This window comes from Gorilla gorilla, chromosome 10, assembly GCF_029281585.2.
Source record: "Gorilla gorilla gorilla isolate KB3781 chromosome 10, NHGRI_mGorGor1-v2.1_pri, whole genome shotgun sequence".
Classification (NCBI taxonomy): domain Eukaryota; kingdom Metazoa; phylum Chordata; class Mammalia; order Primates; family Hominidae; genus Gorilla; species Gorilla gorilla.
Window position 1 is genome coordinate 76,151,166 of NC_073234.2, and position 27,948 is coordinate 76,179,113.

At 38.5% G+C, this 27,948-nt stretch overlaps 1 protein-coding gene across 5 annotated transcripts in view; it reads left to right on the forward strand.

The window, feature by feature from the left end:
- DNAI7 (dynein axonemal intermediate chain 7) overlaps positions 1 to 27,948 on the forward strand; it is a 100,473-nt gene that overhangs the window by 60,220 nt on the left and 12,305 nt on the right. For all 5 annotated transcript variants that reach the window (XM_055358025.2, XM_031000872.3, XM_055358027.2 and 2 more), the window contains 6 exons: positions 14,222 to 14,297; positions 15,586 to 15,746; positions 17,883 to 18,039; positions 22,324 to 22,538; positions 25,239 to 25,406; positions 26,938 to 27,051. In XM_055358025.2, coding sequence (XP_055214000.1) covers positions 14,222 to 14,297; positions 15,586 to 15,746; positions 17,883 to 18,039; positions 22,324 to 22,538; positions 25,239 to 25,406; positions 26,938 to 27,051 — 891 coding nt within the window. The remainder of the gene's footprint in view (positions 1 to 14,221; positions 14,298 to 15,585; positions 15,747 to 17,882; positions 18,040 to 22,323; positions 22,539 to 25,238; positions 25,407 to 26,937; positions 27,052 to 27,948) is intronic.

Below are 27,948 nucleotides of genomic sequence, written 5' to 3' on the forward strand. Positions count from 1 at the left end.
CTATTCATTGTGCTAGTTGTTGCCTAAATATATATTTTTTTGTTTTGTTTTGTTTTTATGTTGTGTTATTGTTTTATAGGCCCTGTGAGATTTATGATTTAGGGGGGTTCTATTTTGGTATATTTTGAGGTTTTGTTTCAAGATTTATAACTCCTTTTAGCAATTCTTGTAGTGCTGACTTAGTGGTAAATTCTCTTAGCATTTGTTTGTCTGAAAAAGACTTTATCTTTCCTTCATTTATGAAGCTTAGTTTTGCTGGATACAAAATTCTTGGCTGATAATTATTTTGTTTAAGGAGGCTAAAGATAGGACCCCAATCCCGTCTAGCATGTAGGGTTTCTGCTGAGAAATCTGCTTTTAATCTTTTGCCTCACATTTCTTAAGACTTTTTCCTTTGTCTTGAATTTAGATAACCTGATGACTGTGTGCCTAGGTGATTATCTTTTTACGATAAATTTCCCAGGCATTATTTGAGCTTCTTGTGTTTGGATATCTAGATTTCTGGCAAAAACCAGGGAAGTTTTCCTTGATTATTCTTTCAAATATATTTTCTGAGCTTTTAGATTTCTCTTCTTCCTTGGGAACACCAGTTATTCTTTGATTTGGTTGTTTACATAATCCCAGACTTCTTGGAGGCTTTGTTCATTTTTTTAAATTCTTTTTTCTTTGTCTTTGTTGGATTGGGTTAATTCAAAAGCCTTGTCTTCAAGCTTTGAAGTTCTTTCTTCTATTTGTTTAGGTCCATTGTTGAAAACTTCCCAGTGTATTTTGCATTTCTCTAAGTGTGTCTTTCTTTTCCAGAAGTTGTGATTGTTTTTTATTTATGCTATCTATTTCTCTGGATATTTTTTTATCCATCGCCTGTATCATTTTTACAATTTCTTTAAGTTGGTTTTCACCTTTCTCTGATGACTCCTTGAGTAGCCTAATATAATCGGCCTTCTGAATTCTCTTTGTGGCAATTCAGAGATTTTTTTCATGGTTTGGATCTACTGCTGATGAGCTAGTGTGATCTTTTGGGGGTGTTAAAGAACCTTGTCTTTTCATATTACCAGGATTGTTTTCCTGGTTCCTACTCACTTGGGTAGACTATATGAGAGGAAAGATCTGGGGCTCAAGGGCTGCTTTTCAGATTCATTTGTCCCACAGGGTGATCCCTTGATGGGCTCTCTCCCTTCCCCTACAGATGAGGCTTCCTGAGAGCCAGAATGCAGTTATTATTATTACTTTTCTGGGTCTAGCCACCCAGTGGAGCTACTGCGCTCCAGGTTGGTACTGCGGAGTGTCTGCAAAGGGTCGTGTGATGTAATTCATCTTCAGGGCTCTCAACTGTGGATACCAGAACCTGCTCTAGTGGAGGTAGCAGGGGAATGAAGTGGATCTGTGAGGGTTCTTGGTTGTAGTTTTGTTTAGGGCACTGGTTTTCTCAAATGCTGGCTGTTTGTTGGCCTTCAGCCAGGAGGTGGCGCTTTCAAGAGGGCATCAGCTGCGGTAGTGTGGGAGGATACAAGCTTGCCCTAAGGTAACCTGGATAAGTATTCAGGTTTCTCAGGTGATGGATGGGGCCATAGAGCTCCCAAGAGATTATGTCTTTTGCCTTTGGCTATCAGGGTAGGTAAAGAAAGACCGTCAGGTGGAGGCAGGTATAGGCATGTCTGGGCTCTGACTCTCCTTGGGCGGGGGTTGCTGTGGCTGCTCTTGGGGATGGGGGTATGCTTCTCAGGCCAGTGGAATTATGCTCCCAGGGGGATTATGGCTGCCTCTGCTGTGTCATACAGGCTGCCAGAGAGGTGGGGGAAAGTCAGCAGTGATGGGCCTCACCCAGCTCCTACACATCCATCAAGGCCAGTCTCACTCCCACCATGCACCACCAACAGCACTGAGTTTATATCCAGGCAACCAGTGAGTAGGGCTGAGATCTTGCCCCAGGCTACCAGCCTCCCTGCTAAGAAAGCAAACAGGGCTTTTGCTGCCCTGCCCTCCCCGCTGCCCTCTGTGGCTTCTGTGCTTGTGTCTGTACTTCCCATTTCCCACCGCCCCCCATCCCCTGTTCCCGGATCCTGCCCAGGAAAATTTGTGTTTGGTGGAAATTATTGCAAAGTTCAGCTAGAAGTTTCCTTCTCCCTGTGGTCCTTCCCCAATTCCACTGGCAGCTCTCCCCAAGGACACCTGTGAGATAAAAGTCAGAAATGGCTTCCCTGGAGACCAGGAGCGCCTACAGGGCTCTTCCCACTGCTTCTTCTACTTTTATATTTCATTCGGCTTTCTAAATCCATTTCAGTTCTAGGTAAGGTTAAATCCTTCTCCCATGATCTGGATTTTCAGGTTCTCCAGTGAGGATGTGTGTTTGGAGGCAGATTATCCCCCCTCACACTTTGGACACTCACAGTATTTTGGCTGTCTCATGGAGTTTGCAGTGGCAAGTGCTTCTTTCAGAGTCTGTGAATTATCTCAGTTTTCCTGGTGTGTTCCTGCAGTAGTTCTTGGAGCAAAAGTTCATGATGTGAGTCTCCATACACTGTTCTGTCTGTCCAAGTGGGAGCTTCAAGTTAGTCCTGCCTCATATCTGCCATTTTTCCTAAATGGCAATACTTTTATACTAAATATATAAGCATATGAATCCACTACAATACTGACTGCATAGTGAATTTATATCTTCTTCTCAATATTTGTCATCAATTACTGTAGACAGGTAGTGGGCCTGAAAGTACCTAGCTAAGCTTTTCTTAGTTTGAATGGCCCTTACCAATGAGTTTAACTACATCCAGTTTTTGTTATTATGTAATGTTACATTGAACCATTTTAGGTTATAAAGATGAATAAAGATACGCAAATGATGATGTTGAAAGTGCCACAAAAGTACACCAAGGAGGCCGGGTGCAGTGGCTCATGACTGTAATCCCAGCACTTTGGGAGGCTGAGGCAGGTGGGTCACCTGAGGTCAGGAGTTTGAGATCAGCCGGGCCAACATGGTGAAACCCTGTCTCTATTAAAAATACAAAAATTAGCTGGGCATGGTGGCATGTGCCTGTAATCCCAACTGCTCGGGAGGCTGAGGCACGAGAATCACTTGAACCTGGGAGGCAGAGGTTGCAATGAGCCGAGATTGTGCCACTGCACTCTAGCCTGGGCGACAGAGTAAGACTCTGTCTCAAAAAAAAAAAAAAAAAAAAAAAGTATGCCAAGGAAAACCATTATAATGAATGGCAAGATGCACATTTTATCAAATTTGAGGCTATGTTCAAATACATAGTCTAGGCTGGGTGCAGTGGCTCAAGGCCTAAACAAGAGGATCCCTTGGGCTCAGGAGTTCAAGACCAGCCTGAGCAACATATCAAGACCTCGTCTGTACTAAAAATCAAAAAAAGTAGCCGGATGTGGTGGCATGTGCCTATAGTTCAAGTTACTAGGAACCCTGAGGTGAGAGGATTGCCTGAGCCCAGGAGGTCGAGGCTGCAGTGAGCAGTGGTCATGCCACTGCACTCAAGCCTAGGCAAGAGAGCGGGACCCTGTCTTAAAAATAAAAACAAAACAAATACATAGTCCAAGAAACCTCAAATAAAGATCAGCAGGCAATTAGTGATATGGCAGAAATAATTTTACTTTGTAAAAGGCAATGAAAACTTGTCCAAAGTCTGTGAATGGTAAGAATTGTGTGAATGGTAGATACAGGAACCTGGCTGGAGGATTTATATCCATGGGATTTAGAAAGGGACAGGTGATTGCCTAGAAAGTGAGAGTAACATTAACTCAGCACCCTCATTTCCAGGAACCCACCCAACAGACACATGTGTAGACGCTTATGCTTATGTATCTGTGCTCTATCCTTCTGCTGAAAACTCCACAACATTCTGAAAATGCTAATATGAATAATGCTGAAGTATGTATGATTTCCACAGAAGCAGAAGAACCCCATAGTATTGGTGAGGTGTGCCAGGGCAGGAGGGGGAAGCCATCTTCTGTGCTGAAGGGGGAAGGGTGGTGGGTGACTGCTTAGAGCAAAGAATCCCCCAACACAAAACTACTTGTCAGATGGGCCTATACTTGCCACAGATTCTGAACAGTGTAAACCGCCTTTTGTAGGTGTGAGTAGACTGCAGGGAGCAAAAATCACTAGATTTATAAAGACAATCAGCAGCTCAAAAGAGGAAGACAGAGATAATTTGATGGGATTTGTTAGGGGAAAAGAATGAGAGATGATGGATAGAAATAGGAGTGTAATATCTATATAAAAGAAACTCGAAGTCGAGAATGGACAGGATGAGTTTGATATAACAATTGGTGCTGGGGCAGTTGACTAAGATTTAAAAGAAATTTCGATTCTCACTTTACCCTAAAGACTAAAAAAAAAAAAAAATCACATAGTTTTAAATATAAAAACAAACTGAACTATTCAAAAATTATAAAAATAATGAAAGTATTTGAACAGAATATAGGAAACTTATTTTATTATCTTTACTAAGAAGACCTTTCGTACTTACCAGTGCGAAAGCACTGGTAACCAAAAGCATGAACGAAAAAGAGATTGGATTCAAATATTTGTGTAGCCCCATAAACCTCATTATAAAACAAAGCTGAAAGGCAAATAACAGACTAAGAAAAATATTTCAACATACATGACAAGGGGTTATACCCCAATATAAAGAATTTGTACACATCAGTGAGAAGACAGTTTCTTAATATAAAATTAAGCAAAGGACATGAGCAGGCAGCTGAGAAAAGAAATACAACTAGCCAATAAAAATACAAAAATGTACTGAACCAAATAAGTAATCAAATTAGAAAAAAAGATGTCATTTGTTTTCCTATCAGATTGAGCAGGCAGGCGTCTTCACATACTGTTATTAGAAGTGTAAATCTGTACAGTCCTTATTTGGCACCATGTAAACATGCCTATGATTAGTGATTTCACTTATAGTAATTTATTATTAGAAAATAATAGAACAAAATAAATAAAAATGATTGTGCCAAGATTTTCATTGAAGTTTTTTTATAGTAGCAAAAACAGTACACAAATTAAAATAATTATAAAGTATCCAAACAACACTAGTTTGTTTGGGTATTTGGATATTTTATCATTTAAAATGACACAGATTTATATACTTTTCTATAGAAAGATCCCTAGGCTGTATTAAATTTTTTTTAAAGTTAAAACTCTATTATCAATATGATTCTGTTTTTATGAATGCACAGAAAGAATCTAGAGGCCTCTTTACCAAAGAGTGGCTATCTTTTGGTGGTGGGGGAAAGAACGTGAGAAGGATGGGATGGTGGTATATTATCAGTGATTTTTTTACTCTCTATACTCTATTGTATTATTTGAATTTTCAATAAGTAAGTACTGAACATGCAATACTTTCCTCATAGGAAATGAAACAATGTATTTCCCATTTTGGCTTTAAAGGGGGAAAGTTCATGATAAGCCTCTGTGCTGAGGTGAAATTCCCTTCCTCCCATCACACTAATAATCCCTGTACCTAACTTCTACTTGTCTTCATTCAAGACTTACCTTAAATTTTACCTCCAGAGAATCCTCCGTCTCCTCAGATTAAATCAGATGTCCCTCCACTATGCTCTTGTCATTCTGTTTAATTATTATAATTGTTGCCTTAAACACTAAATTATGATCTTGAGGGCAAGAATTTCTTGAGAGACTTCATATTTAAGCAGAGAGCGTAGAGCTCATGATAAGGGCTCAATGAATGTTTATTGAACGAAGGAAGGAAGAAGTGAATGAATGGATGTTTAAGTGATGAAAAGCAGGCCCTGACTTGAGTCTGATTTGTTGTGAGCAGCCTACATAAATTGGGCAATCCAACCACTATCCTCCTGTCTTTTGAGAGATACTTAAGATCCTCTTCATTACAGTTGGGTGTGCTGGAGATCACTTCTGCTACCTTTATGGATTCTGCAAGCTGGTTACTGGGGATTCTTGGGACTCTCTCCTCTGCAGTTCTGATCCTCCACCCCTTTAGTGATCCGGCATAGTATGTGCTAATAGGAAGACTCTTGCTGTCACTACTTCAGCCTTAGGAAAGGTGTGCTCCTCCCATTCCAGTTGGAACTCAGTGTGTGTGTGAGGCAATATTTACAGACAGTGTAAAGTTATGTTTGTATTCCTATATAATCACGGCTACAGGAGAACTAACATAACCCTAAATTTCATTCATAACACAATTTGTGTGTGTGTGACAAAATGTATTCTAAATGTTTTAAACTGCCATATAAATTCATGATACTCAACTTTTTTGTGTATGTGTATAAATTAGGGACTACATGTAAGATCAGTAGGCAAACTTAACTATGTTTTGGATTTACAGAAAAAAGTTCTCTATTTTTCCAGCTTTTTTTTTTTTTTTGGTTGGGGGTAAACTGCTTACCTCACAATTTTAGGTTGGCATATTTTATTATAAATCTTACATTTTTTATATCTTTATAATGACTTTAGAGACTGATGCAAGGCAAGTATGATATAATAATGCAGGCAATTATGGCCCAGAACATATGAGTTATGTTTGATACGTTAGGTAATCACAAATAACAAGTATTTAGTATTTTGGTCATTTAAAAAATTAAATTTCTTACATTAGATGATGTACACATTTTCTTTTTCATGAGTGCGGCAAGAAGTTTGCCACTAGAGGGCTCTTAATACCACATTTTAGTTCATTTAAATGTGTAATACTAGTAATATTATAGGTATTGGGTAATACTGTCTTCCCAATTACTGTATCTTGCAAACTTTTTAGAAAAGCCTAATTTAAGTGTAGCATATTTGTGAGAAATTTTTTTTCTAATGAGAATTACCTTCAGAACTGCATTAGTGGTCTGAGGGGCATGCATTATAGTATGTGGGTCTTTGAACTTTTAAAAGTTAAAGTAGTCTCTGGCTTTAAGATAGTTTAAGCAAACCTATACAGGGTTTAACATAAATATTTTATTTTATTTTATTTTATTTTATTTTATTTTATTTTATTTTGAGAGGGAGTCTCGCTCTTTCGCCCAGGCCGGAGTGCAATGGCGCTATCTCGGCTCACTGCGAGCTCCGCCTCCCAGGTTTACGCCATTCTTCTGCCTCAGCCTCCCGAGTAGCTGGGACTACAGGCACCTGCCACTGCGCCCTGCTAATTTTTTGTATTTTTAGTAGAGACGGGGTTTCACCGTGTTAGCCAGGATGGTCTCGATCTCCTGACCTTGTGTTCCGCCTGCCTCGGCCTCCCAAAGTGCTGGGATTACAGGCGTGAGCCACCGCGCCTGGCCCATATAAATATTTTATATATGTAATGTATATGTTATTGGCAAACATTTACTAAATACCTGCTATTGATAAGGGATTCAACACGATCTTGTTTTTAATGAGCTAACAATCTTGTGGATTAGAAGAGTAACAGTTACCATATATTCAAATATATGCAATGAGAGAGATTCTACATGGGGGTTAAGAGATCAAAATAGGCTGGGCGTGGTGGCTCATGCCTATAATCCCAGCACTTTGGGAGGCCGAGGCAGGGGGATCACCTGAGGTCGGGAGTTTGAGACCAGCCTGACCAACATGGAGAAACCCCATCTCTACTAAAAATACAAAATTAGCCAGGTGTGGTGGCGGGTGCCTGTAATCCCAGCCACTCAAGAGGCTGAGGCAGGAGAATCACTTGAACCTGGGAGGCAGAGGTTGCGGTGAGCTGAGATCGTGCCATTACACTCCAGCCTGGGCAGTAAGAGTGAAACTCCATCTCAAAAAAAATAAATAAATAAATCAAAATAAACCCAAAATAAAAACAAATGAACAGATTGGAAGTCTTCTCTCATGAGGTAACATGAGCTGAATCTTTTGGTGTAGCATGGAGAAGTTTAGATAGGAAGGAAAGGAAGTTATTCTGGTCAGAGGGAGAAGTATGGAGACATGAAATAGCCTTAGTAATTTGGGATGTTTTGTGATCATCGTGGATAAATTAAAAATCCATGGGAATAAGTTATATAAAAAACCTAGCATCAGAGCTCCTTAACATTCAACAACCTTTAACGTGCCACAAGTGTATGTTTTCAGTGCATTTCCAGGTCATACCCTGGGAGTTGTTCTCATTTCCTTACTCACTTACTGAATATTTATCATACGCCTACCTCTATGTGGTAGGCACCATTCTGGCCCTCAGGGGAGGATGGCCAAAGGACAAATAAGGCTCCTTCTCTCATAATTTACATACAAGTTAGGAGAAATCAACAATAAAGAAGAAAAAGTAGAAAATACCATATAGTAATCATTCATGCACCAAATTAAACAGGATTAAACTGGGAGTGACTTTACATTGGGTAGTTAGGGAGGGCCTGTTTGATGGGGTATTATTTAGCTGAGACCCAGATGACAAGAAGGAATCAGCTATTTAAAATGAAGGTAAAAATAGTCTTCAGGCACAATTATTGCAGAAGTCATAAAACAGAAGTGAGAAGGAAGGCCAGCGACTGATGTATGATGGGCAAGAAGCAAAGTGGTATGTAATAAAGTTGGAAAGGGAGGCAGAAGCCAGATAAAGTCAGGCTTTGCAGGCCAGAGTCAGAATTTAGGCTTTTATTGTAAATGTAGTGGGGAGCCATTAGAGGGTGGTAAGTAGGAGTGTGACATGATGTGATGTATGGCCCTGAAAGGTTATTCTGGCTACTGTATGGAGAACAAATTGTGAGGGGCCAGAATAAAAGCACAGTGTCTAGTTAAATAGTACTGGTAAGTAATAATAAGTCATGGTGGTTTGGACAGAGGTTGCAGTAAGAGTTATAGAAAGATGAATATGTTTGGGAGATGTTTTGGAGGTAAAATATATCTTACTGAGTTTTTATTTTGAGAAATGAGGCATATGGTGATACAGTTTACAGAGATGAACAAGAATAGAGTGAAACAGTTGAGAGTGGCTGTGAAACAAAGAGTTCTGTTTGGGTAAGTTTGGGGGATGCAAGTGGAAATGACAGGTAGGCAAATGTGAACCTGGAGTTCAGAGGAAAGTCAGACACAGCTGCTACGTACATGTTCATGTGCAGGTTATGTTCTGAACTTCTTGAATCAAGCGGTACAATGTGTGTGACCTACAGAGCATCACTAGCTTATATTTGGGGACCATTGGTCTATAGATAGTATTTAAAGCCACTGGAATGAATGAGACCAGTAGACCCAGGATAATTATTCTTAATTAATGCTGTATTTTCAAAATTCAGTTTCAATTCCTTATCAAGAATCAGTTCCAACAATTTATTTTGAGTTATAGTAAAATTTAAATTATCTTTTGATGAAAAAGTATATTTCAGATCAATGAATTTCTTTTGCGTAGATCTTCTGTTGATGGATAATAAAATTCAAGACATTCTGTCAAACTTGTAAAGTGTTCAGTGCTGACATTTTGCAGATATTATCAAGAGCATTTACTTCATTAATAATTGTTGGCATCAGTTTCATATATTCTCTTCCAATACTTTCATGATTTTTGTAGCTTTTGATTGGTTTAGTTTTGTTTTTACATTTAAATCTTATATCCATCTGGAATTTATTTTAGTGTAAAGTGAGAAGAATGAATCTAAATTTATTTTATTGCAAATCTTAGCCAGCTGTCTCAAAACACATACCATATAAACCTAGGCTTTTTCCATTGATCTGAAATGCCATATGCTAAATTTTCAAGTGGATCCTATTCTCTATTTCTGGAATCTATATTCTGTTTTTGTTGATCCACCTATTAATGATAGGTTATGTTTTTATATCAAATTCAAATTGCACATATACTAAGGAATTTCTATGTTATAATATCTGTGCATTTATCAAGTTGCAATGAAAATTATTTGCTAGTGTCCCATGACATTCTTTCATGGTATAAGCCAGTTCTCGTATACATTGAGCCAAGATATCATTGAAAAGTTATACTTTAGCTACCTTCTCTGATTCATATTCTGTCAACATTTCCAAGCAAACATCTTTTAGAAATTGTTATTTACTCTAAATCTACTGTGTCTATAAATTTAATACAATTGAAGTAAAAATTCCAGTTGTCAGTTTTTGAGACTTGACAAAATACTATTAAAGTTTACCTAGAAGAAAAAAATACTTGGAAAACACCCAATTTTGTAAAAGAATTATGATGAAAGAGGACCTTCATTACCAGATATAAAACATGATGAAAATAGGAATAAAGAAGTATTTTTTTGGCTTCATTGCCAACAAACACAAGGAGTTTATTATTATTATTATATATAAAGCTTATACATTATACCTGTATTGTCAGCAAATGAGATTTGAAGTTTTTGTGCGGGAGCACGTTCTGATGACACTGTTGGAATTACAGGAACCCATTCTAGACTAGTTATCAAAATTAAGGAGCTTGTGCTAGAATGTAAGTTGACTCACTGCATCCTTCTAGAAGTCTAACTTCAAAAAAGAGTCAATTGAGCTAAAGAGTAGTACAATTTTTTTAAAAATTGACTTATGTAAAGGCAATGTGTTATATGTAAGAATATCCTCTTTATGATGTGGTACTATAGAAACTGATAAATTCCTGTTGTTGCATGCTGAGGTGAAGTACTCGTGTTTATCAAGGGAAAAGTTCTGTTGAGAAAGTCTGAATTCCTAGTGTTCCTGCAAGATAAGAAGCCAGTTTGGTCTAAACTCTTTGAAGAGTTCTCAACTTTTTAAAGATATGAATTAGACTGACTTACCTATTGGTCTGATATCTTTGGTATTTTTATTGATCATAATCCTCCCTGAAAGAAATAAATGCAACTTGGTTTTTAAAGGTAAATAATGCCAAAGGCCACCTGGCTATCCCACAGGCACCTCAAATTCAACATTCCACAATCAAATTCATTACTTTTCCCCCAAACCTGTCCTTCCTCCTCCTTTTCTTTTTTCTTTTTTTTGGTGCTAATTGTTATCACTCTCTACCTTAATTACCTAAATCCAACACCTGAACATCAGCCGTAGCCTCTCCCTTGCTTTACTTTTATATCCAGTCCCTCCTCAAGTTAGATTGCTTTTAATTCCTTATCATCTCTCCTATAACCTCCTTCTAGTGGCCCTGGTTGCTTCTGCCTTGGGTAGGTCCTGATCTTGTCTACACTGGACTTCTAGCACTTCACTGAGCAGCCCATTCATCAGGTGGCTGCCAGAATACTCTTTCCAAATGCAAATTTCTTCACATTAGGTTCCTACTGAAGGCGTTTTATGAGCTCTCCTTTACCCATAGGAGACATTTTAAAGTCTTCAGAGTGGCATTCAGAGCTCTCCACAATCTGGCCCCTGCATCTCTCCAGCCTCAGATCTTTACACCCTCCTAGCATGCCTCACTCCAGCTATACCTGACCACTTGGAGTGCTTGGAATCCTGTTTTGCTTCATGCCTTTCACTTTCACTCACATTAGAATTCTCTCCCACCCTTTCTGGGGGAGGATCTATTAATAATTATCTTTCAATATTTAGTTCAACAAACCTGGAAGCATCACGTTACCTGACTTCAAAGTATAGTACAGGGCTACAATAACCAAAACAGCGTGGTACTGGTACAGAAACAGGCACATAGACCAATGGAACAGATAAGAGAGACCAGAAATAAGGCCACACATCTGCAAACATCTCATCTTCAACAAAGCTGACAAAAACAAACAATGGGGAAAAGACTCCCTATTCAATTAAAATGGTTCTGGGATAACTGTCTAGCCATATGCAGAAGATTGAAACTGTACCTCTTTCTTATACTGTTTACAAAAATCAACTCAATATGGATGAAAGACTTAAATGTAAAACCCAAAATTATAAAAACCCTGAAAGACAACCCAGGCAATACAATCCTGGACATAGGATGGGCAAAGATTTCATGAAAAAGGCACCAAACGCAATTGCAACAAAAGCAAAAATTGATTAAGTGGCATCTAATTAAACTTAAGAGTTTCTGCACAGCAAAAGAAACTATCAACAGAGTAAACAAACAGCCTGCAGAATGGTAGAAAATATTTGCAAACGATGCATCTGGCAAAGGTCTAATATCCAGCATCTATAAGGAACTTAAATTTACAAGAGAGAAACAACCCTATTAAAAAGTGGGCAAAGGACATGAATAGACACTTTTCAAAAGAAGACATACGTGTGGCCTAGAAGCATATGAAAAGAAGCCCAATATCGCTGATCATTAGAGAAATGTAAATCAAAACCACAATGAGATATCATCTCACACCAGTCAGAATGGCTACTACTAAAAAGTCAAAAAATAAAAGTTGCTGGTGAGGTTGCGGAGAATAGGGAACACTTATACACTGTTGGTGGGAGTGTAAATTAGTTCAACCATTGTGGAAAGCAATATGATGATTCCTCAAAGAGCTAAAGCAGAATTACCATTTCACCCAGCAATCCCATTACTGGGTATATACTCAGAGGAATATAAATCATTCTACCATAAAGTCACATGAACGTGAATGTTCATTGTAGCACTCTTCACAATAGCAAAGACATGGAATCAACCTAAATGCCCATCAGTGACAGATTGGATAAAGAAAATGTACATACCCACCATGGAATACTATGCAGCCATAAGAAAGAATGAGATCGTGTCTTTTGCAGGAACGTGGGTGGAGCTGAAGGCTATTATCCTTAGCAAACTAATGCAGACACATAAAACCAAATGCTACATGTTCTCACTTGTAAGTGGGAGCTAAATGATGAGAACTGATGAACACAAAGAAGAGAATGGCAGACACTGGGGCCTACTTAGGAGTAGAGGGTGGGAGGAGAGCAAGGAGCAGAAAAATAACTATTGGGTACTAGGCTTCATACCTAGGTGATGAGATAATCTGTACAACAAACCCCTGTGACCTGAGTTTGCCTATACAACAAGCCTTCACATGCACCCTCAAACCTAAAATAAAAGTTAAAAAAAAACTTAGTTCAAACTTACTACCTTTAGGTAAGAGAGGTGTTGCCTGTCTTCACCCACACATTTTCCCACAGAATTAACTCCTCTTCCTTGTACTCCTATTGTGGCTCCTTTACTTTATACTACAACACTCACAAAAATATACCCATTTGTTTACTTGCTTCCCTAATAGACTGGAAGTTCCTTACGTCAGGGACCTTGTTTTTTATTGCCGGTGTCTAGCAATGCCACTACTATTTAGGAGCTCTGTAATTTTTTTTTTGAATGAATAAATAAGGGAGAAGGTTCAGAGGCATGATGGAAAGGGTTTGCAGAGAATGCGATAGTGTTAAAGCTGGTCAGGAGGAAGACACATAGGGCAATATGGTGATGAGAGATGGGAAAGGCTAGTTTACTAAGGGGGACTTGCCTGTGTATGATGGTTAAGAGTCATGGGAATAACTAGCTTTAAATTTCTGACTAGAACTCTGGTATAAGGTTATTCTATTGCTGCAGAAGTACAGGTACTACCTGAAGTCAAGTGAAGTTTGCTGGATGTCATTCAATTTGCAAGTATTAGCACACATACACACACACAATTTTTATACTAGCAACACTGCATTTATCTAGTGCTTTACATTACCCAAAGTTCTTTTATTTCCATTATCTTATTTGACCCTTAAAACAGTTATCTCCCTCAGCTTCAGTTTCCTTATTTCTTCGGATTGTTTGCAAGATGTGTTATATGTCTGATAGACAGTTAAATACCAAATGTGTTATGTTACATCAGGAATTTGAGGCTCATAATAGTTAAATGACTTGCTCAAGGTCAGAAAGGTAAGTTAGTGGCAGATTTAGACATAAAGTCTAGATTATTTTTACTGCACTAGAGTACAATGGGATACTATCTTCTACATTACTTGAGCTGCAACATCTTTAATTTCCTTGAGAGACTTACCCAAAAGCAGGCTTTGGGATGACTCTACCAGAGCTGATTATCAAATTTAAGCAAAATCTACCTCCTGGATAAACCAAAATGAAAATATAAATAATATTTTTTATAGCTTGCATTGCTTCCTAATCTCCATCTTTTACACTTGAGGATTTTCAGCAGAGAATCTGAGCAGGGTAACCTCTTGCCCTTGTGAAGTTTTGTAGATATTTTAATTGCTTGTTAAAATATTGCTTTTGAGTCCAGTTTTATGGTAGAGCAAGTATCAGTTTGGGGTTTTCAGCCTAGAATTAAGGTAGCAGGCATCTGAAGTGAGGACTGGAACACAAAGACAATGACTGTACTATGTAGACACTGACAATCACACCCATATGTCTGTGGTTTTTTATAGAGTTCTGCTGAGGAAGAATCTGAAGCCATAAAATGTGAACGAGAGATGAAAGTATTAAGTGAAACTGTTTCAGCAGGTATTCTAAATTACATTTTAAGAATTTAACTTTATTGAGATTTTCTTCTTACAGAAGAAATACAGGATCATTGTTAAAAAAATTCAGACATTGCAAAAATATATTTAAAGTGAAAATTCTTCATAGTCCCTTTTCTGAGATACCAGTGTTAACAGATTTCTTTGCTCAATTTATCCCTGTCTCTCTTAATTTCTAATAAAACCATGGGATTATATTATACAAATGTTTTTGTTGAGAATTACTTTTTTCCCACCTAACAACGTGTTACATACATAGAACACAATATATATTTCATGTAAATGAATATTCAACATTATTCTAAGAATACATTGGTAACCTCACTTTTTGAAGTAGTTGTATAATTCCATCCAATAATGGAACACTTTTTAAATCCCTATTGATAGACAGGTTGTTTCTAATTTTGTATTACTACAATATTGTAATGAACTTTCACAAGTACACATACACAACTGAAAATCTCGCAACACTTCTGGGTATTAACAAGTGTTTGCATTCAGTCTTGTCCTGGCAAATAGCAGTTGGATATAGTTTAGAAATGTCAAGGCAATAGTGATGTCTAATTTGTCAATCTTTTAGTTTGAGATTTATATACATCTTTTCTGTTAACTTTATGCTTTTTTCCCCATAACTTCTAGGAATCTATTTTCTATATATTTCTTAGCATATTTTTTCATAACAGGCCTTAAACTTCACTTTTTCTTTCTTCTTCTTCTTTTTTTTTTTTTTTTTTTTGAGATGAGATCTTGCTCTGTTGCCCAGTAGTGGTGCAGATTATGGCTCACTGCAGCCTCAACTGCCCAGGCTCCAGTAATTCTCTTACCTCAGCCTGCTGAGTAGCTGGGACCACAGGCATGCACCACCAGGCTAGCTAATTTTTAAATTATTTATAGAGATGGGGTCTTGCTATGTTGCCCAGACTCGTTTTAAACTCCTAGGCTCAAGCGATTCTCCCACCTCAGCCTCGCAAAGTAGTGGGCATGAATCACTGCCCCCAGCCTGTTTTCATTTTAATAACAACACATGCTTATTATATGGTTTCATAGATGAAATAAAAATTATGTCCTCCCCTACACCCCACCATTACTCATGCCTGTTTCCACTTCCAAGGTCAGCTCTATGAATCATTTTGAGTTAACCGCTTTTTGAAAAGTTTTAGTAGCTGGTTGAATAGAAACTTCCTTTACCAGTATGAGAATTTTAAAATTTCTTTCCTAAGAACATACTAAACTGTAATCTATTTGAAAACTGTTAATCTGATTAATTTTAGCACAGTTGTTGCTGGTAGAGAATTCTTCTGAAAAGCCAGATTTCTTTGAAGACAATGTGGTGGATTTATGCCAGTTCACAACTCTGGGTGGAGTATACCACTTGGATATTTTGGAGCTTCCTCCACAGTGTAAACCAGTGAAGGGATGGATGATTGTGGAAGTAGGTTGATTCTTGAATCAAAACTTATAAGTAAAATAATTGCTCACGCTTTTACTTTATTTCATATTATCTAACATCTAATAAGCTTTAACCCTATTAAACACAAAGGAAAAAATGTAATTTTAAACTGTCTTAAATGTATTGGTATTGAAAATTTGAATCAGATGCTAAAAGAATCTAAAATAATATGACGTTTATACTAGAATTCATATATGTTAACTTCATTGTAAATTTACATCATTATGTTTTGTTAGTGCCAATTTGGTCTTAATAATAATATTCTAGATCAGAGGTTGGCAAACTTTTTCTGTAACAGGCCAGATGGTAAATATTTTCACCTTCGCGGTCCCTACTAGCTCTGATGCAGCTACTCAACTCAGCCATTGCAGCACTAAAACTGCTGTGTATAAACGAATGGGCACAGCTATGTTCCAATAAAACTTTATTTACAAAAATCGGTGGTGAGTGGGATTTCCCAGGGACCGTAGTTTATGGACTCCAGTCTAAATCAGTGGTTGTTAATATGTGTTCCCTCGAGCAGAGGCATGAGCATCCTCTGGCATCATCTGGGAATTTGCTAGAAATGCAAATTAATGAGCCCCACCTCAAACTTACTAAATCAGAAACCCTGGAGGTAAGGCTCAACAATCTGTTTTGGAAAAATACACCCTAAAGTTTGGAAATCACTAGTCTGAATCCTTGACATACAAAATATGGTCCTAAATCAACAGCACTGAACCAGCAGCATTAGTGTCAGTTGGGAACATGCAAGAAATGCATAATTTTGGGCTGCACCTCAGAGCTACGGAATCTGCAGTTGAACAAGATCCCCAGGTAACTCCTATGCATATTGAAGTTTGAAAATCACCAGTCCACATGATGCCAATGCTGCTGATGCCCTGACCACACTTTGGTGATAACAGTTGTTAGATCATCTTTCAAGGAGTTTCTCACCCCTGTTTTATAAGTGGTAACACTTGCGCTATTATTGACTTGGTTTATTTTTAACTTAACCTCGTGGTGGCTTGCTTCCCATAGAATACTACCATATATACCCAGTTATGTTGTCATAGGCTGCCCCTTCCTTCCTCTCTCTCTCTCTCTCTCTGTCTCTCTCTCTCTCCCCCTCTTCCTGTCTCTCTCTTCTCACTGTCTCTCCCCTAACACACCTGTACACAGATTGCTGGGTACTTCTCACCCACAATCCTATCCATTAAGGACCTTGGCGCATTCTTGTTTTTGAGAAGTATTTCCCAACCTTTTTTCCCCCCGTTATTGCCCTAATCACCTGCCACTCCAACAAAATTTTAATATTGTCTTTATCCATAAGGTCCCAGCCTGAGCTGGGGTTTTCAAGAATCCATCTAAAGATCTGTTGTTATTGACTTTTGTCACAGTGTCCTGAGACCACTTCATGCTCTCCCCTTGAACTCAAAGAATCCTCCTTCACAGCTGTTTTACTCTCCTGCAGCAAAGAGGCTTTCCTTATTTTCAAGGCTTTTTCAATAACTTTCCACCTCTTCTAGAATCTTGCCCTAATTTTTCCTCTATTTTCTAATATTTTTAAATCTTTCTTCCTTCCCTAGATCCTTGTCTGCTGCATTCAGATAATGCACAAATCTTCCTTATCCCAGAAAAATCTGCTGTCTGGTTAATTCACTTTCATTCATTCATTTCCTTTCTTCTCAATAGGTTGTCTATGTTTCTTTTTCTCTTTACCTACACACCCTTAGCATGGTATTAGAGCATGTGATTTAGGGTCCCATACACCTGTTTTTGAGTTCTGGTGCCACTTTGAAGTCATTTTGTAATCTTTGTCAAATTACTTGATTTTTGTAAGTCTTAGTTATCATTTCTGTTAAATATAGGCCTTTAGGATTGCTTAGAGGAATAAAATGTTGAGGAAGCCCCACCACACAATCTGGTCCATAGGAAGTTCTGTACATTCATATTTAGTAACTTTTTTTCTCAGTCATGTATCTTTTAAATTTTGTTGTGACATTTTGTTAATCTATGTATAAATAGGATCAAACTGCAGTGCTTATTAAAAATAACTATATAGCTTATTCAGTACTATTTACATTTTTTACTGCTACCAGTCAACTAACTTGATGTTGTTTTGGTCATTTTTAAAAGATACTCAAAGAAGGATTACAGAAATACACATATCCTCCGGAAACTACAGAAGAGTTTGAGACAGAAAATGCTTTCCCACCTATAGAGGTCACACTTGAGGTTCATGAGAATGTAATCTTTTTTGAGGATCCTGTGGTTGTAAGGTGGGATGCTGAAGGTACAGCTTTTATAATTATGTAATAAAAGGAGGATAATCATAAAAACCCTTAAGTTGAAACAGAAAGTGTAGTGTATTAACCGAGCTTATTATCTTACATATTTCTATGCCAATTCTAGGGTCTTGTTTTGTTTGTTCTTAATGGAAATGAATAAGTGTTGGAGTTTAAAATTTGCTGAGTGTTGTAACTATTAACTCCTAAAGTATCTGTATCTGCCATTTTCTATGAACAATTACTTTATGGTTATATCATTATGTTTCTAAAAAACGAGTGAAACGCTGGGCACGGTGGCTCATGCCTGTAAATCCCAGCACTTTGGGAGGCCGAGGTGGGCAGATCACCTGAGCTCAGGAGTTTAAGACCAGCCTGGGCAACATGGTGAAACCCCACCTCTCTACTAAAACATTACAAAAATTAGCTGGGCGTGGTGGTGTGCACCTGTAATCCCAGCTACTTGAGAGTCTGAGGCATGAGAATCGCCTGAACCCGGGAGGTGGAGGTTGCCATGAACTGAAATGGTGCCACTGCACTCCATCCTGGGCGACAGAGTGAGACTCTTGTCTGTCTCAAAAAAAACAAACAGGCCAGGCGCGGTGGCTCATGCCTGCAATCTCAGCACTTTGGGAGGCCGAGGCAGATGGATCACCTGAGGTCAGGAGTTTGACATTAGCCTGGCCAACATAGTGAAATCTCATCTCTACTAAAAATAGAAAATGAGCGGGGCGTGGTGGCACACACCTGTAATCCCAGCTACTCCGCAGGCTGAGGCAGGAGAATAGCTTGATCCCAGCAGGCAGAGGTTGCAGTGAGCCAAGATGGCGCCACTGTACTCCAGTCTGGGCCACAGAGCAAGACTGTGTCTCAAAACAAAACAAAACAAACAGGCAAAAATGAATGAAAATATTAAAATCAGGCCGGGCGCTGTGGCTCACGCCTGTAATCCCAGCACTTTGGAGTGCCAAGGCGGGCGTATCACCTGAGGTCAGGAGTTCGAGACCAGCCTGGCCAACATAGTGAAACCCCATCTCTACTAAAAATACAAAAATTAATGGGGCATGGTGGCACATGCCTGTAGTCCCAGCTACTTGGGAGGCTGAGGCAGGAGAATTGCTTGAACCTGGGAGGTGGAGGTTGCAGTGAGCCGAGATTGTGCCACTGCACTCCAGACAGAGCAAGACTCCCTCCGTCTCAAAAAAAAAAAAAAAAAAAAAAAAAAGAAAAAATATCAAAATAGTTTAGCAAATCAAAAACAGATAAAAAGTCTACTCTTCTGAAATAACCAAATAGTTCGGATTTGGATAATTAGTATTTGATTACTTTAATGTTAATCATTTATAAATTGTACACAAGTATTGGGGATGAGGAATGGGCAAATGGGAAACCTGAGAAAGGGAAAACTAGCCACTTGTATACCTTTTTATACCTTTTTATTTTTGAGCCATGGGACATTATTGCTTATTCAAAACTTAAATATTAATAAAATTATAAGTATCTACAGTGATATAAGCTAATGATTTGTTAATCATTAACAAATACCTCTTTTGGAGTAGGCTCGCTGAATTTTGAAAAATCTTGGTCTGGTGAGTTAATGTATGCCGTTTTAAGGATCCTAGATGAGAGGAGTACACCTTTGTTTTTAAGGTTGTTTTATATCCATCTGTTGGTGAAGGGATTTATATACTTGGTGATAGGCTGGGAACAAATATCACTAAGGCACAGAGCTTTTACATAATCTACTTATTTAGTTATGGAAAATTTAGGAACAGAGAATTTAGGAATTTATACCAAGAAGTTTAAATATTTTGCATTTTAAATTTTTTAATGAATGCCCTGGTGCTCTACATTTTTGTTTGTATAGACAGACCTACAGGATGTATTATTTATATTCTAGAAATAGTCTATGTATTAAAAACAGTAGGCCGGTCGCAGTGGCTCATGCCTGTAATCCCAGCACTTTGGGAGGCTGAGGTGGGTGGATTACTTGAGCTCAGGAGTTCAAGACCAGCCTGGGCAACATGGAGAAACCCCATCTCCACAAAAAGTACAAAAATTAGCCAGGCGTGGTGGCATATGCCTGTAGTCCCAGCTACCCCAGAAGCTGAGATGGGAGCATTGTTGGAGCCCAGGAGGTTGAGGCTGCAGTGAGCTGTGATCATGCCCCAGCACTCAGGGTGGGTGACAGAGTGAGACCCTGTCTCAAAAAATAATAAGTTAAAAAACCTAGTAAATTCTTACATATTAAACTATAAAATACATCAACATGAACAACTGTATCTCTTTTGATATTGTTTCAGAGGTGTCACTTTAATGGTAATATTCCTAAGTATTTATCACATTAAAAATTATTAACACAGCTGGGCATGGTAGCTCATGCTTGTAATCCTAGCACTTTGGGAGGCTGAGGCAGGCGGATCACCTGAGGTCAGGAGTTCGAGACCAGCCTGGCCAACATGGCGAAACCCTGTCTCTACTTAAAAAAAGTAGCCAGGCGTGGTGTCACGTGCCTGTAATGCTAGCTATCCAGGAGGCCGAGGCAGGAAAATTGCTTGAACCTGGGAGGCGGAGGGTGTAGCGAGCTGAGATCGCACTATCGTACTCCAGCCTGGGTGACAAGAGTGAAACTCTGTCTGAAAAAAAAAATTATTCACATGAAATTAGAATTAGACAAGGTAAATTATTCCACACAATTCAGGGGAATAAACTTGTGCAAAATTTCACTCTACAACTTCAGTAACTAGAAAGCAGTAATTTACAACTCTAGTAATTTTTAAACCATGGGGAAACATTTTGCCCGGAACTACTAGAAATTTGGAGAATTTATTTATAAGTAATAACTTTTTACCTTATAAATTAAAATTATTTGTTAATGTAGCGACAAAAAGAGGAATTAAAAATAAGTTTGTGAATGTAATTGTATTTATTATATGAAATTTAAGAGTAAAAACTTGTCAACAGAACCCTCATCGAGAGCAGGAAAGAGAGCTAAGTAGAAATGGAAAGCGCGTCTGGGAAGAAAATGGTTCATTTATTTGTCCTATAAAGATGACCCCTCCACCCAACCAAAAAAAAAAAAAAAAAAGAGAGAGATAAATGAGGCATAGTTTCTTCCTCTTGGAGTTTCAAAAGTTGTAGGAGGGGCAGATGGGAAAACACCACATTGTGATACAACATAGTAGGGTGCTAGCTAGCATAGATGTAAAGTGCTATAGAGCACGACACAGATGGCTCAATCTTTAGAGTATTGGAAGGCTTCTCACAGGTTGGAATGTTGAACAGGGCCCTCAAAGATGAAGAGAATGTTTGCATGCAAGTCTCTGTGTGGACATGTTTTCAGTTCAGTATGTACCTAAGAGTGGAATTGCTGGATTGAGTGCCGAGTTTATATTTAACTTTCAAAGAAACTGCCAAATTGTTTTTCAAAGTAGCCGTACCATTTTACATGTCTGCCAGCAGTATATGAGGTTTTCTGTTTGTTCATAACATTTGTTATTTATCTTTTTGATGATAGCCATTCTAGTGGGTGTGAAGTAGTATTCCATTGTGGTTTTAATTTATTTCCCTAATTATAATGTTGATCATCTTTTTAAGTACTTATTAGCCTTTCATATCTCTTCTTTGGTGAAATGTTTATTCAAATCATTTACCCACTTTTAAATTAGGTTGTGTTTTATTATTGAGTTGTAAGAGATACAAAAGACCACCTACAGGAAGTACATTAATCGTTGCCTGGGGCTGGAGGTGGGAATGGGAATTAACTGTAAATGGACATAAGGATCTTACTGAGGGGATAAAAATATTCTAAAACTGGATTGTGGTGATGGTTGCACAACTGGGTAAATTAAAGATAATTGAATTGTATACAAAAAATACATGAATTTTGAAGTCATTTTAAAGCAAAGCTGAAGAGAGTTTTTCTGAAAGATTAGGGAAGAGTATTGTAGGAGGAAAGAACTGTATGTGCCGAGGCCCAGAGGTATACATACAGTGTTGTTAGGGAAAGAAAAAAGTGGGGCTGAAAAGAGAAAAACTTTTTCCCTTGAGGAGTGGCAAGGGATGGAGCCAAGAAAGTGAGTCAAAGCTTCATTCTGAAGGTCTTACCATGCTGAGGAGGTGGGACTTGATCCTGTAGTCAGGGGAAATCTCTCAGCGAAGTTGGCCTTCTTTTGAGTTTCTATTCTAAATATGAAAGATCAATTTATACACAAAGCAATTTTTCGGTGCTTTCATTTATCTTTAATAGGGAAAAAATGAAACTAGTGTCACTTTCTTCATCACTTATAAAGGTAAACATTGGAGAACTGATGGCATCAGCAGTGTATCCTACAAACCAAAAGAAAGACTTGTAACATTCAGCCTGGACACCTTTGGCCCTGTTACCTTGATTCAAGATGCTCATATTAACATGCCGTACCAGTCGTGGGAACTAAGACCACTTGATGTAAATAAAGTACTTTTAACTGTGACTACAGTATTTACTGAGATTCAAATACAAATTAAGGTGAGTTACTCTTGTAGCTGTTACGTACTGTCGTATCAGAGGTAAACCATTTTGATGGAACACTAGTTTGTCAAAAGCAATCAGTGGCTGCTGATTTATATATTGAAATATAAGTGTCTTATAATGACCTTAAAAATGTACCTTGAGCTATATTTCTAAATGAAATATTAGTTGAATAATTAAATAGGCAATAACATGTAAATAGCAAGGCTCAAACTTAAATTTGTACCCTAAAGTTACTAGGGATAGATCAACTGATGAACCAACAACCCTGATTGCAGTATGAATTTCAGAGTTTTTGGTCCACCCTAAAGGGGCTACGTGATCTTTATCATCCAGCCATTTGAAATCCTTTTTGAGGTTGGTTTCTCTCTGAATGATCCCCTATTGCTCATCAGTCAGAAATTACATAGCCTGGGCCGAGCGCAGTGGCTCACGCCTGGAATCCCAGCACTTTGGGAGGCCAAGGCGGGCAATCACCTGAGGTCAGCAGTTCGAGACCAGCCTGGCCAACATGGTGAAGCCCTACTAAAAATACAAAAATTAGCCAGGCGTGGTGGCATACACCTGTAATCCCAGCTATTCAGGAGGCTGAGGCAGGAGAATCGCTTGAACCTGGGAAGGGGAGGTTGCCATGAGCCGAGATCGCACCACTGCACTCCAGCCTGGGCAACAGAGTGAAACTCTGTCTCAAAAAAAAAAAAAAAAAAAAAAACCCAGAAAGAAAGAAACTACATAGCCTGTAATGTTTGGAGATAAAAGTAGATTAGTGGTTGCCTGGGGCTGAGAGTGGGTGGGGATTAACTGTAAATGAGCATGAGGAATCTTATTGGGAGGGATGAAAATGATCTAAAATGGATTTATGGGGATAGTTGTACCAGTCTGTAAAGTTACTAAAAATCATTGAATTATACACTTGAAATAGGTGAATTTTATGATATGTAAAATATATCTTAAAAAGTTGTTTTTAAAAACAGGGATAGCCTGGAATTCATTATGAGTACAGAAAGCCTAGCATATTATTAAACTTTGCTTTTAAAACTAGATGAGGGCTGGGAGCGGTGGCTCACGCCTGTAATCCTAGCACTTTGGGAGGCTGAAGTGGGTGGATCGTGAGGTCAGGAGTTTGAGACCAGCCTGGCCAATATGGTGAAACCCCATCTCTACTAATAATACAAAAATTAGCCAGACATGGTGGCACATGCCTGTAGTCTTAGCTACTCAGGAGGCTGAGGCGGAAGAATCGCTTGAACCCGGGAGGCGGAGGTTGCAGTGAGCCAAGATTGTGCCACTGCGCTCCAGCCTGGGTGACAGAGCAAGACTCCATCTCAAAAACAACAACAACAACAACAACAACAACAGCAACAGCAACAACAAAAAACTAGATGAGACGGGAGATGGAGTGCCGTAGAATTATTAGTGTGCAAGTGCCCTTAAAATGCTTCTGGTCTACCCTCCTGTTGTGTAGAGAGAGAAACTAAGGCCCATAGAGGTTAGGAGGTTATGTGACCTTTCTGAGATTGTGTAAGGGGATTGTATTGCTGGAGCCTCCTTTCAGGCTTCCCTGCACCATTCCAGCAGCCCTGATGACCCTTGTGCAGAGATTCTTCCTCTAGACTCATGGAAAAATACAAGCATCTTCACAAAGTTCACTTATTAATATGACGATTGAAACACCCAAGACTGTTCAGTGTGCGTTTTCAGGTTAGTAGATCTGTGCTGTCTAATGTGGTAGCTACCAGCCGTATGTAGCTACTGCATGTAACTAGTCCTAATTAGCACATGCTCTAACTGTAAAATTAACACAAATTTTGAGTTCTTGGTATGAAGAAAAAAATGTAAACTCTTAATAATTTCTATGCTGATTACATATTGAAATATTTTAGATATATTGGGTTAAATGAAATATATTATTAACATTAAAAAAAAACAGATGTGTAGGCTAGGTGTGGTGGCTCACGCCTGTAATCCCAGCACTTTAGGAGGCCGAGGCGGGCAGATCACAAGGTCAGGAGATCGAGACCATCCTGGCTAACACAGTGAAACTCTGTCTCTACTAAAAATACAAAAAATTAGCCGGGTGTGGTGGTGGGCGCCTGTAGCCCCAGCTACTAGGGAGGCTGAAGCAGGAGAATGGTGTGAACTTGGGAGGCAGAGCTTGCAGTGAGCCAAGATCACGCCACTGCACTCCAGCCTGGGCAACAGAGGGAGACTCCATCTCAAAAAAAAAAAAAAAAAAAACAGATGTGAATTCTATACACCTTCAAACTGTCACTTCGCGCAAGACTTTAAAACTGGATAATAATATTGCCTCATTATGTTAACTTTTACGGATGTGAAAAGAATGATCCCTAAAAGTACAATCATAATTGTTATCTAATAACTATTTTAATTCAATGTGAACATATTCATATTCTTATATTACAATTTCTAAAATAGGAGGCTTGAGAGATGCTATAGTCCATTCTTTGATTGTTCTGATGAAGCCCAAAAAGAGTTAGTAAACTGCTTAACGTAACATGGGGACTTTGTGTCAGAGCATTCAGATGAGGCTTAAGATATACTTGCCCTGCATTCTTTCTAATATAGAGTGATAGATGACTTTTAAAAATGTATAAAGCATCTAAAGGCTGCACCTGGAGTGATACTGAAGTGATGATTTAACTTACATAAAAGCTTCTTTTTTCTTATTTAAACTAGGAAAACCTCTGCATGTTATCTTCAATCAAACTAAAAGACAAGAAACACATCTCTATTTTGGAAGGAACCTGGATGACTCCTATTCCTTTCATTATTGCTTTGAAAGAAGCTGGACTGAATATCTTTCCTACTAGACACTCTCATTTTTATGTTATTATAAACAATAAGGCAAGAATGAATCTTTCCAAATTTAATGTGGCGTGCATTTAAAATGTTAGCAATTATTAAACGTTATATAATTTAATATTATATACACTGTATTTTATATATTCATTTATACAGTATTATAAAGAAAGAAGTGAAAAGACCAGAAATCCAGGGTTCTCTTAATTTTCCCTAAGAAAGTAAGCCTGTAGTACGATCTTCATATTGACAAATGGAGCATATCCACAGACGGTCAGTTTAGTGCAAAGGTAGTTTAAGCAATTCTCATTTTATATACTTTCTTTTTGCATTACTGGCTATTATATGAGATTTCTTAAAAGAGTAAATAACTGCACTTTCCCAAACACGGTAAGTTAGGCAGAATTAAAAATACAAGGACCACCAATGTACAAAACCCACTTCCTTTAGTTTCTTGGCAAAGCCTCCATGTCTATGTACTGTTTCATGTTCGTCATAAGGCTTTAGTTCAGTAAGATCCTTCCAGGTTAAACTGTGAGCTTCTTGAGGATGGGGGTCATTTCTTAATGAACGTTGATTCTTCTAGCATCTAGCATAGTCCTAGAATATAGTAGATGCTTAGTAAACATTTGTGATATATGAAGACACAAAGTAACTTCTAATCATGAAAAGTGAATTTGTAGGCAGAAGAGTTCTATACTCAAGAATATTTATGAATATATCAGAAAATGACAATATAAGTAGATATTTATATAATATTTAGAAATAAATGTATGTACATATATGCATAGGAAAAAAACCCTTGGTTTTAGTAACTCAAATTGCCTGTTACTCTACATTGTTGAATGTAGTGTTCTGTTCATGCTTTCAGAATATTCTACTCCAGGAAATATTTTTTTCTGAACACTGTGTGCTAGGCACTATTTTAGATGATTAGGATATATCAATGAATGAAACAAAGGTCCTTACCTTTGTTTTCTTTCACAGTCGAAGGAAAACATTTAAAAAAATAAATGACTAGTATGTTAAAAAGGTGAAAAGTGCTATGGAAAAAAAGAAAAGGTAGATCAGGAATAGTGAGGCTGAGGCCATATGACACCCATATTAAATAGGGTGTCAGGGAGGGCAGCTCAATGAGAGATAACACTTGAGCGAAACTCAAAGGTGGGAACTTTAGCCATGTGCACATCTGGGGAAGCAGCTTCCTGGTAAACAACTGGAGCAAGAGCCCCGAGGGAGTGGCTTGGTGTGCTGGAGGATTGGAGGGACACCATGGAAACCATGGGGCCTGGAACTGAGAGAGCAAAGGGAGAAGAAAAAGAGGTCGGCAGGTAATGGGGTATATGTGGAGTCGCGAGTAGGGATGTCAGAGGGCCGTGCAAGTCGTTTGTTAACTTTGGACTCTATTCTCAGAGAAAGGGAAGCCTTTGCCCAGTGTTGAGAGAGGAGTCATGTACTCTGACTTACAATTTTAAGTGGATCCGTCTGTGTTGAAAATAGACTGAAGGAGGCCAAAGATGGAGGAGGACTTGTTGGGAGGCTCAAAGATCAATTCTATTTGTTTTTATATTGACAGATTCCTTTGGTAGAAGTGAAAGCTTATCGACAGATGGCCCTGCTAAGTTCTGCTTTTGCATTTGGTTGGAGCAAGTGGAACCTACTATGTAATTCTACAAAAGTCGTATTTAAGGTATGATATGTAGAAACCCATAAAACTACTTTGTCCTCCAAAAGAAGATAAAGTACTCAAAGACTAAATGAATGTAGACCATGGCTTCCCCTCTTAGAAAAGTTAAAAAAATTAACATTCAATACGGAATTTTAAAATTTCAAATTTTGGGCCAAGCACGGTGGCTCACGCCTGTAATCCCAGCACTATGGGAGGCTGAGGTGGGCAGATCACCTGAGGTCAGGAGTTCGAGACCAGCCTGACCAATATGGTGAAACCCCGTTTCTACCAAAAATACAAAATTAGTCAAGTGTGGTGGCGCATGCCTGTAATCCCAGCTACTCAGGAAGCTGAGGCAGGAGAATCGCTTGAACCTGAGAGGTGGAGGTTGTGGTGAGCCAAAATCATGCTATTGCACTCCAGCCTGGGCAACAAGAGCAAAATTCCATCTCAAAAAAAAAAAAACAACAAAATTCAAATTTTTTGTCAAAAATATAAATCCAAATTATATAAAGTTTATGCCTTTGTTGTCCAAGCTCTTGACTTCAAGCCAGGCCAGAGTCCTTGTATCTGTTTACAAATTGACTCAAGAACAAATGGAAGCCTTGCCGGGTGCAGTGGCTCCCACCTGTAATCCCAGCCACTTGGGAGGCTGAGGTGGAAGGATCGCTTGAGCCCAGGAATTTGAGGCTGAAGTGAGCTATGATCACACCACTGCACCTGAGCCTGAACAGCAGAGTGAGACCCCCATCTCTTAAAAAAAAACAACAAATGGAGGCTTTTAACATTAATATATCTGTGACTTACTGCCCCTCTCCTCTGAGAGGGTTAGTCCTCCAACTTAACTTCCTGATACCTTCTTGTTATCAGGTGGTAGTAACCATATCAAATTCTAAAAGCTGATGAATATTTTGGCCT